At 37.2% G+C, this 11839-nt stretch overlaps 1 protein-coding gene across 1 annotated transcript in view; it reads right to left on the bottom strand.

The window, feature by feature from the left end:
- Positions 1-993: 993 nt before the first annotated feature.
- The window catches only part of TACR3 (tachykinin receptor 3), a 69060-nt gene continuing 58214 nt past the window's right edge, over positions 994-11839 (bottom strand). Inside the window, exons 4-5 of the mRNA XM_069593580.1 lie at positions 3336-3532; positions 994-1719 (exon numbers count right to left, since the gene is read on the bottom strand). Coding sequence (XP_069449681.1) covers positions 1407-1719; positions 3336-3532 — 510 coding nt within the window. The 3' untranslated portion in view covers positions 994-1406. The remainder of the gene's footprint in view (positions 1720-3335; positions 3533-11839) is intronic.

Below are 11839 nucleotides of genomic sequence, written 5' to 3'. Positions count from 1 at the left end.
TGTCCAGTATTAGTTCACGTGTATCCACATTTTGTCCAGCTTTTTATTCTAACAGTTGATTCCGTTTTCTACATCTTACTTGGTTTACCTATATGTATACTAGTGCATCCCATGGAGGAGGGCATGGCAACCCACTCGAGTATTCTTGCCTGGAGAATCCCATGGACAGAGGGGCATGGCAGGCTATAGTCCTTAGGATCACAAAGAGTCAGACATGACTGAAACAATTTAGCATGCACTCAAACAAGTACATATAAGTAGTACATAGATTTTTGTCCTAAGGCTTTGCATTTAAATATATTTTCTGATACCTTCTCCTAGTCCTTACTCTCTCTCTTTTTTTTTTTTTCCCCCAGTGGGGGAAAGGGAGAGAATAAAGGCACTATACAGTTGTTAATACTCACCTTAAACTTTTTCTTCGGGTTATGGAGGAAAAATACATTTTCCTTTGGAGTTAATAGATGCTCTTGTCTGCTATCATAACTATGAATTAGTATCTTTAATTCTTGCCTAAAAATTGGTAGCCAGGTTCAGAGACAAATGAGATTCTTCCCTTCTTCATTAGAAAGCTTCTTTACTATTATGTAATCTATTTTTTTCTTAAACCTACAAATATTTGTGAAAAATAAAACAAGGAGGATCATCAGGATTTGCTTTGTCATTTTAAAGTTCTATCTTTGACTATTTCTTAGTTTGGCTCTTTAAAATATGTAATAGTCAAAAACTAAATGATTATGTTTTTCTTTTGAAGCAACTTTCCCAGAAAAATAAAGAGAATAATGTGTGCAGCTACCTAATAATTTGATCAGGTTTCTTTTTCAATTATATTTCATGGTGAACATCTTTAAATCTCAAAAAAATTTTATCCTACAGAGTTAATTCTCTTTAGCTAAAATTTTCATTAATTTTTACTCTTAAAGGTTAATTTCCCATCATTTTAGTCATAAAATAAGTCATATAACTTTTTTTCTTTAATAGCTATAGATGAAAAAGTTTCATTTTATACAGATTTTATTTTTATTCATCACATCATTATATTTTTATGGTTCTTTAATCTTTTGAGGAAATCATATGTCACTTTAGTGTCACAAATATATATTGTAATTTTTCAATGAGAAAAATGAAACTCTTTACAAATACTTTTCACAAATATTTTTCTGTTACATACAATCATTAAATTTTTCAAAGAATAAATTTAAAGCCCATTTTGTTTTTGAGGGGGCAAATACCTTAATAGTGTCTTTGTTAAACTCAAATGCTACCTTTCTGAGTTGAAACACAGTTGCCTAAAAATTGCCCTTCTTTTTACAGAGACTATGTAAGACAGGGCTGATAATCAGGAGAGCGTGGACACTAGGGTGACACCATGATGGCCTCACTCTACTCTTTCCGCTCAGGAAATGGATTTAAGAATATTCATCCACAGAAGTATAGGCTGAGCTTATGAAACTTGAAGTGGTGGAGCCAGATTTGGAATTCTGGCGGGAGCAGCCATTGAAGCTTGGGTCTCTTGGAGGCACTCTCTTCTTCCGACTGGATCTGGTGTTATCTGCATCACTAGGGTCAAACACCACCGTCATGGACTCCATCCTGGTCACAGTGTACAGGCTGCTTTGCCGAGTCGGGTGAAACCTGGTAGTCTTGAGCTCCAGCTCATCATAGCTAGAAACTTCAATGAAAGGACACCAGCGGAATGCTCTCTTGAAGCCTGCCCGAAATCTGAGGAGAAGCAGGCCACAAGAAGAAAAAGTCATATTTTCAAGTGGAAATTTCCTTCAGCTTCTACAGAAAGCTCTGCTTAATGCAATCAAGCCAACTCATTTTTTGAATTTAATTTTCTAGTCTAAATTTTAGCATTTATGCTACAGTATTGGTACTAGTTTTCTAAGTCCTTTTTGTTTGAATTGAATCTTAATTTCCCATTGATTAAAAGCAAGTTGTCAAAGAGTAAAAGTGCAGTATCAATAGTCAATATGCCAAAGAAGCAGTGTAGGTTTCTTCAATAATTTTATACATTTGCATAAGTGATTTAAGCTTTCTGGGTATGGCCCTGAAAAATGACATAGTTTGAAACAGATTCTTATGGTAATAATTACACATTTATAAATTAGACTCATTTAATATTAAAATTAATTGCTCAGCTGGATGTTTTTATCTACTTGCATAAGAAAGTGCAAAATCCTTGGCTTTGTAAGCCATTAAATGAAGTTGATTAAAAACATATGCTCTGCTTTTGGGGTTATTTAAATTGATATATGGTTTGTGCAATTAGTGAAAAAAAAGTAAGAATTAAATAATATTTTTAAGAAACTTAAGGAATGGTGTGGTAGGGGTCTAATAGAGCTGAGAATTTAGGTTGAGTAGCTACTTACACTAAGTCCCATTTCTACTTGTCTACCATATTGGTTTATTGAGGAAATTTTTCACCTTATAAAATTTAACACTACCCCCTCCATGTGCTAACCTTACAACTAAGGTGTTTTTAATCTGGAAACCAAAGTTTACCGTTTTTTCCCAGTCTTAAATTTAATTGTGAATATTTCTCCTTTTCTTTCCAAGTTCACTTTAAAACTAGCTTCCCCTCTTCCAGAGGTTGCACCCTGACTTACTCACTGACTTCATCATACTGGAGGGAGGTTTGGGATTCTTCTCCTTAGTATTGCTTCTGTTACTCTTATGACACCTTCTATTTTGAAGTCTATTTACAAAACACCCTTCTTAATAGAGTCCACTCACATATGCCATCATCTCTCCATCTGTGCATTTTTACAAAGTGTCTTCATTTCTTTGAGGACTTGAGCACACCTTCACCTCACCTCCTTTAATGATAGGACATTTCTTTTTCTTTGACAAGTAATTCTGAAGGATTTGGAGAGAGAATTTGGCCTATACAGAAATCAGCCGTTTAGAACCCCCAAGAGCATTGTTTTGAGGGGGTAATTGTTAAGGTGAGATAGTTCATTAAATAGGGAGGAGTTGGGTTTCCCTGGTGTCTCAGCTGGTAAATAATCTGCCAGCAATGCAGGACCTTGAGTTCGATCCCTGGGTTGGAAAGATCCCATGGAAAAGGGAATGGCTACCCACTCCAGTATTCTGGCCTGGAGAATTCCACAGACTGTGTAGTCCATGGGTTCGCAGAGTCAGATATGACTGAGTGACTTCCACTTTCACTTTTTCACTAGAAAAATACCTAGCTCTGTGCTCCTCTCAGTGAATTTTTCAAGTTTCCATTCCTTTTGAAATTTAACTGTGTACCAAGAAGCTTAAACAATATTATATGCTTTCAGTGAAGCCAGAAGTGACAAGGAACTTGCGTTTGGTAATCTTAGTTTTACCTCTTATTCAGACAGCAGTAGATGATGGGGTTGTACATGGTTGAGCTCATTGCCAGCCAAAAGCTAGCCAGATAGACCTGCTGAATATATTTCCACCTGTTTAGTTGTTGATAGATTGCAGTGAGGATGAAATAAATATGATAAGGCAGCCAGCAGATAGCAAATGTCACCACAACAATAATCATCATTTTTACAACCTGGAAAGAAAGAAAGAGGTCATTTTTGGCAAATATGGAAGTCATTATATTAGTTCTAATAGCTTACTGCAAATCATATTTTGCTACCGATACAATTAAATATATGGCTTGCCTAAGAAATAGTCAATAAGTCAAAAAATGGCAAGGCAATATCGGGAGAGTTACCTAAGTTTCAAGAAAGCATTCTTCTGTCACCTGGTGAATGGGTGGCACTCACTTAAATATAAATATACTTTAATTGGCTTGAAGAAAATAAGTGTTTATAAAAACAACAAAGAGCCTGGGAGCAGAAAGGAGAAAGAGCTAGGATTTGGCTGTGCTAGCCTGCACTATAAAAGAGTGAAGACATTCTATCTAGAGAAACTGACTGTTGAGTGACAGTGGGGGTATATCAGACTGTAGGGGTTGAGCAAGTTCCTCCGTATTTATTATTGCCTGAATATGACTATTCAGATTTCTTTACTTTAATGCCATGCTCACTGGGAAACCTTCAGAATGTTAATTTGGTTTCTTTTGTAGTCGGATATTGGGAAATGTTTCTTTCGACAGTGATAAAGGATATTCACGTTAGTATGAGAAAATATCACTAACTTTAAATTTGTAAGTAGGCAGTTGGCTTATACACCTGGTCTACATATCAACTTCTGTGATTTTGGCAAGCATGGATTATTTCCTCTCTTTCCACACTTTTGAACTACAATATGTTTGAAAGCTCCTGTCAAAGTAGAATGCAATCTCTCCTCCACTGGTCTTTAAATGCCTAAAAAGCATAGAGAATTCTTAATTATCTTAATATTCCCAGCATCTAGCACAGTGTCTAGTGTATTGCTAGAGATAGATAATTAGATATAAGATGAACTGAATAAGGAATGAGTGTACAATTTGTAACAGGAAGTTGAGTGGGAGGAGGTTTTGTATGTCTCTAAATAGGATAAAATAGGATAAAATTTGCTAGACTCAAAGTCATCAACACAGTGATTACTGTGATCACAGTGATCGATACAGTGATTAAAGTGCATAGAAAACCAAGTGGCTTGGCTTGGCTTTCTAAGTGAAAGGGAAAAAATCAGTAACAACATTCTAGAATAACCTCATTTAATATTCCTCATTTACTCAACCAATCTGTTGAGTAAATTTGTTCATACATTTTTTGGGAATTTGGAAAAAGTTTAAAATAATGCACATAAACAAAATAATTTTGAGGTTTACCCATAGTCATATTAGAACACAAAACAGAGAAAGTCCTGATGTAAATGACCTATGTAGCATCTTGAAACTATGAAATACATTATTTAAGTACTGGGTTCATCGTTTGATTGCAAGTGGAGATTCAGATGAAAGTTGACAGGGTTAAAAATCATGAGAGACATGATTCTAGAAATAGACAAAGCATGAAATGGATCAGAGTGGAAGGCAAAGCTTTCCCAAGGGTCTAATCATGGTAACATCTAGGTATCTAGTAATAGGTGATACAAATTGGCCATTAGAGCTGAAAATCCAGAACAGTTCAGTTCAGTTCAGCCGCTCAGTCGTGTCTGACTCTTTACAACCCCATGAACCACAGCACACCAAACCTCCCTGTCCATCACCAACTCCTGGAGTCCACCCAAACCCATGTCCATCGAGTTGGTGATGCCATCCAGCCATCTCATCCTCCCTTCATTCCGTTCTCCTCCTGCCCTCAATCTTTCCTAACATCAGGGTCTTTTCAAATGAGTCAGCTCTTTGCATCAGGTGGCCAAAGTATTGGAGTTTCAGCTTCAACATCAGTCCTTCCAATGAACATCCAGGACTGATCTTTAGGATGGACTGGTGGGATCTCCTTGAAGTCCAAGGGACTCTCAAGAGTCTTCTCCAACACCACAGTTCAAAAGCATCCATTCTTTGGCACACAGCTTTCTTTATAGTCCAACTCTCACATCCATACATGACCACAGGAAAAACCATAGCCTTTATTAGATGGACCTTTGTTGGCAAAGTAATGTCTCTGCTTTTCAATATGCTATCTAGGTTGGTCATAACTTTCCTTCCAAGGAGTAAGCATCTTTCAATTTCATGGCTGCAATCACCATCTGCAGTGATTTTGGAGCCCCCCAAAATAAAGTCTGACACTGTTTCTACTGTTTCCCCATCTATTTCCCATGAAGTGATGGGACCAGATGCCATGATCTTCGTTTTCTGAATGTTGAGCTTTAAGCCAACTTTTTCACTCTCCTCTTTCACTTTCATCAAGAGGCTTTTTGGTTCCTTTTCACTTTCTGCCATAAGGGTGGTGTCATCTGCATATTTGAAGTTATTGATATTTCTCCCAGCAATCTTGATTCCAGCTTGTGCTTCTTCCAGTCCAGCATTTCTCATGACGTACTCTGCATAGCAGTTAAATAAGCAGGGTGACAATATACAGGCTTGACGTACTCCTTTTCCTATTTGGAACCAGTCTGTTGTTCCATGTCCAGTTCTAACTGTTGCTTCCTGACCTGCATACAGGTTTCTCAAGAGGCAGGTCAGGTGGTCTGGTATTCCCATCTCTTTCAGAATTTTCCACAGTTTATTGTGATCCACACAGTCCAAGGCTTTGGCATAGTCAATAAAGCAGAAGTAGATGTTTTTCTGGAACTCTCTTGCTTTTTCCATGATCCAGCGGATGTTGGCAATTTGATCTCTGGTTCCTCTGCCTTTTCTAAAACCAGCTTGAACATCTGGAATTTCGTGGTTCATGTACTGCTGAAGCCTGGCTTGGAGAATTTTGAGCATTAACTTACTAGCATGTGAATGAGTACAATTGTGTGGTAGTTTGAGCATTCTTTGGGATTGGAATGAAAACTGACCTTTTCTAGTCCTGTGGCCACTGCTGTGTTTTCCAAATTTGCTGGCATATCGAGTGCAGCACTTTCACAGCATCATCTTTCAGGATTTGAAATAGCTCAACTGGAATTCCATCATCTCCACTAGCTTTGTTTGTAGTGATGGTTCCTAAGGCCCACTTGACTTCACATTCCAAGATGTCAGGCTCTAGGTGAGTGATCACACCGTTGTGATTATCTGTGTCGTGAAGATCTTTTTTGTACAGTTTTTCTGTGTATTTTTGCCACCTCTTCCTAATATCTTCTGTTTCTGTTAGGTCCATACCATTTCTGTCCTTTATCGAGCCCATCTTTGCATGAAATGTTCCCTGGTATCTCTAATTTTCTTGGAGAGATCTTTGGTGTTTCCCATACTATTGCTTTCCTCTATTTCTTTGCATTGATTGCTGAGGAAGGCTTTCTTATCTCTCCTTGCTATTCTTTGGAACTCTGCATTCAAATGGGTATATATTTCCTTTTCTCCTTTGCTTTTCGCTTCCCTTCTTTCACACTGATTTGTAAGGCCTCCTGAGACAGCCATTTTGCTTTTCCAGATCAGTAGCTCACAAAATGTCATCATTAGCTACATCATGTAAAATGTTTTGATTTTTTTCCATGTTTTTCAATTTCATTTTTTTCTGAATAACTGTGTTCAGAATTCTGCATTTTATCTCTCTCATTTTAATGTATATATTTGTAGAATACAACTTAAGGGGCATATTTAAATATAATTTACATTTATACAATGCTTCACACATCTAACAACTTACTGATTGATTTTCAGTTGGACTTTAGGAAGCTAAGGCAAAGACCAAAAGACTTTACCACAGTGATTCATGAACTCTAAGTTAAATTTTTTAAAACCCAGACTCTTAAGTCTGTTTTTTCTGCTTACAATTAATAACACTTATTGAACGTCTATTGGGTCTAAAAACATAATAGAGAAAGATAATAGGTAGAGAATGAATTCCTTATCCTGAAAAAGATTATGATATAATGAAAAATATTGAAATATAAATTAAAGTACATAGAAATCTGAATATAAACATGTAAATAAAGTAAAAATTAATATTTATGAGACCTTGAAAGTGAAAGTTGCTCAGTCCTGTCGGATTCTTTGCGCCCTCATGGACTATACAGTCCATGGAATTCTTCAGGCCAGAAAATTGGAGTGGGTAGCTTTTTGTTCTCCAGGGGATATTCAATCCAGGGATTGAACCCAGGTCTCCCATATTGCAGGTGGCTTCTTTATCAGCTGAGCCACAAGGGAAGCCCAAGAATACTGGAGTGGGTAGCCTATCCCTTCTCCAGCAGATCTTCCCAACTCAGGAATTGAACTGGGGCCTCCTGCATTGCAGGCAGATACTTTACCAACTGAAAATGGGGAAAGCCCATTTACTCGTTTATTATAAACAGGAATGACTCAATGCACGTTACCTGTAAATCAGGGAAGATCAGGCTGAGTGATATGGGTTTGGTTGATTTTTTTTCATTCTTGAGTATGCGAACATCATACTATTCTTCCAACATGGTACACAGAAGTTCCTGTCCAAGATTATTCTCCCTAGCTCCTCCCCTCCCTCTTGTCCCAGTTATTCTCATTGACTAACAACCTCTTCTCCCACAAACTTTTGCACAATTATCACTTTTTCTATGACCAGCCTATTCAAAATTGCAATCTGTCCTTCCAGCACTCCCTAAACCCCTTAGCCTGTTCTTTATTTTCAGTTTATGTGTCCTGTGTAATTTTTACTTTGTGTCTCCTTATGCTAGAATACTAAAAATAAAAGCAAGAATTTTCTGCTTGTCTTATTTACTTACATATTTCAGTCACGTAGACTAGATTTCACATAAAATTTGTGTTCAGAGTTTTGAAAAAATAAGTTAATTAAAGTGAATAAAAAAAGAAACTAAAAGACACGTAATTGATTAGGTGATGCTCATGATTTTACTCCATCATGAATTACTCGTATCATTTTTCCTCCAACTTTAGATGAGCATATGTAATATACAATGAGTTATTTCCTTTTCCAGGCAAACAAATTCAAGTAATGTGTATGAGTGCACAAGTAGTATTATCAATATATTATTTTGGATGCAGGAATGCATTGCATTTCATTCTGAATAAATGTTAAGAGCAAGAAAAAATATTTATGACAGTGTGAACATGGTTCAAGCTACTATGTTAAATACAGTATCAGCAAATATACATAAAATTGCTTTTACACAGACTAACCGCAAACTCCCTTTGCATGAAATTGTTTTCCAACAATAGCTGAAGAGCTGCAAAGGCTATCAGAATCTTTTAATGTAACTGCCAACCATCAATGTAGAAGTCCAAAAAGAAGGAAAATTAAAGTGCATGTGTAGAAACAGTATCAGATAACTTATAATTCACATACATGTGGCCTTAAGGATTCTGTTGCAAGACATTTAGAAGCTTAGTTGAAGATTCCTAGGAAAAATCTAAAAGAATCTGAGAGAATGGATCTTTTACAGTGAAGCAACTGCTATAGTTTATTTATTGCTATATAATGTTTTAATCATTACTGTGGGTCTCTGCTCATAAAATTTTGTGAAATTATTTCAGATATCAAACTCTCAGGCCCCCAGGTTTGATGTAAATGCAAAAGTAGTCTCTCGGGTGGACAGAATTATTTTGCTTTATGAAATACTGAAATCATGAAATTGTAATCATCTTCCTCATAAAAAGGTGAGGGAAAGAGCACTTTGACACAAACCTTGAGCAATGATAGATGTGTAACTGCTCAGTTCCCCCATGTCTCATGCTTGGATAATGGCACTAGCTCAGATAGGCTCTAAATGCTATTCAGGAAAGTCGGTAGACTTGGATATGTTTTAGGCAAGATAAGAGACTGGGATGAGGATTATTCAAATCTCTCACCATGTCTTAACAAATTTTATTGTGACTTGATACAAAGATGGATTGGCGTTGGGTATTTCTTGAAGCTGAAAGACATATCCAGCTTCTGAGGCAATGGGATTTATTTTCCATGGTGACATGGACTCTTGTGGCTACCCTGCCCTTGGTACAGGCACTTACTAGCAGAAGAAAAAGGGAGATGGGACAAGTGAAGTAGCTCTTGTAACAACACTGCCCCTCTTTAATAGTTTAGAATCCACTTGACTCACATAGGCAGGATTGAATGCATATCAAAAGTTAGTGAGAATAAGCTTTGGGCACCTTTTATTCATATAACTAAGGGAAAAATATTCTTTGATTTTCATATCTTGTGCAGGTTAGACTGGAATGCCTATAGCTGTTCTTATCTATCATATTGAATTAATGCAGGATAGATGATTTTGAGGTTTTTAGTTGTAAAAGAAAAATGGATCAGGCTGCTGCTGCTAAGTCGCTTCAGTCGTGTCCGACTCTGTGTGACCCCATAGACGGCAGCCCACCAGGCTCCCCTGTCGCTGGGATTCTCCAAGCAAGAACACTGGAGTGGGTTGCCATTTCCTTTTCCAGTGCATGAAAGTGAAAAGTGAAAGTGAAGTCACTCAGTCGTGTCCGACTCTTAGCGACCCCATGGACTGCAGCCCACCAGGCTCCCCTGTCCCTGGGATTCTTCAGGCAAGAGTACTGGAGTGGGGTGCCATTGCCTTCTCTTAGGAAATTAAATGAAATATTGCCAACCTTAAAAAAATCTGGGAATTATACTCTTCAAGGCAGAATTTATTCTTTGTAAATGTCTGGATTGGAAATGGTCAACCTATAGTGAGAAGAAACATCCTGTTTTGATTAAAATCTCAGAGCATGTTTTAAAGAACCATCCCATGGGCCTACTACTTCTCTGTAACTTTTGTCTACACAAATGTTCTTAAATGACAAATATATCTCTTTAGGTCAAAATTACATGCCTGCTTTATTCTAGCTTCATATTAGCAAATTATAATATTCTCAAGAATAATATATGGAAAAAATTAATGACAAACATCAAAATATAAAGTAGTGCATCTTAGATTATTTAGGTGGGCTTTTTTGTTGCTTTAGTTTCAAAGAACACATTTTAAAATGTCAATCCCAAGTGAGAAAATAAAACTAAGTAGTAACACTTGTGAAAAAAGTTGAGGGTAGTCCAGAAGATGAGTTGAATTTTCTCAATAATTTCAGAATTAAATGTGAATATTGTGTTAGTGTCATCCAAGAAATTTGACACTGTTGCCAAATCCAGCTAATGTGACTATCCAGTTAACATTAGCTTAGAGCAATGATTGTATGGAATTATGTTAAGGCCAAACAAAAAACCATACATGTATATGCATGGAAATGTGTAAAATGCTTCTGTGTGTGTATGTGTGTGTGTATGTGTGGTATTGTGTTTAGATTCCACTTCTTTACATTTCATTGGTTGTTTCACTTTTAATGTAATTTTAGTTTTCCAATGGAAACAGCCTTTTAAAGTATTATTAATTTCAGGTTTATGATGTTCTGAAGCCAAAACAAAAGGGATGTCACATAAAGGAAGGCAAGAAGACATCAAAAAAGAAAGTACATTAAGGCAAGAGGAATAAAGACTGATGTTATGGGATCATGGCTAGAGATAGAACTTATAGAGGCTTGCTATGGACTGCATTATGTCCCCACCTCCACATTTTTAAAGTTTACTTATCCTTTAATTTATCAAATTTTTTCTAGCTTTATTGAGATATAATTAGCTCATAACATTTTGCAAATTAAAGTGTACAGAGTGATGATTTGATACATGTACATATTGTGAGATGATTATTAACACCTTCATCACCTCACGCAGTTACTTGTGTGTATGTGTGTGTATGTGTGCTTGTTGAGAACATTTAATATCTACTCTGGTGTAACATCTATGAGGCATCCCCAGTGGCTTGTGAACTGGCTTCCTGATGGGATCCATGATGGGTTGGTAGGATCTGAATGCCTTTGCATGTTCAGTTTGGAGCCCTGCCTACTGCTCTCCCAGCTCTCTCCATCCCCTAGTTGTGCAGACCTCCACAGTCCTCTGGATAGAGGGAGACAGAAATGGGCTCTTTGGCAGGGCTCCGCACATCTGAGGAAGCTGAGAACTCATCCGTCATATCCATTACCACCACCACCCTATCCCTCAGGGAGAAATCACAGCTGAGAAGACCCTTTTGGTACCGAGTTGCATCGCCATGGGAAGGACATGATGTGTACAAAGTCAGTTAGTTCCTCTTACTCTTTGCAGGGCATCCAATCTCAGATTATTTTTTAAATTTTGTACTGCAATTTCTCTATTGGAATCCCAGACTTCCACAAAGGTTCTCTGATCCATGGGTGACCATCTAAGTCAGTTTTTTCAAGGGACTCCTGGTTCACAGCTAAGGGCCACTCCAGGGTTTATGGAGTGAACAGAGTTTGAGGTCTATATGTTTATTATCTGACTCCCAGTGGGCAAGACTTGCCAGGTATGGTGCTGGTGACAGAACCAAAGCCAGATGGGGATGT

The sequence above is a fragment of the Ovis canadensis genome, chromosome 6, assembly GCF_042477335.2.
Source record: "Ovis canadensis isolate MfBH-ARS-UI-01 breed Bighorn chromosome 6, ARS-UI_OviCan_v2, whole genome shotgun sequence".
Classification (NCBI taxonomy): domain Eukaryota; kingdom Metazoa; phylum Chordata; class Mammalia; order Artiodactyla; family Bovidae; genus Ovis; species Ovis canadensis.
The sequence above is the reverse complement of the archived record's forward strand: the minus strand, read 5'-3'. Positions and strand labels throughout refer to the sequence as shown.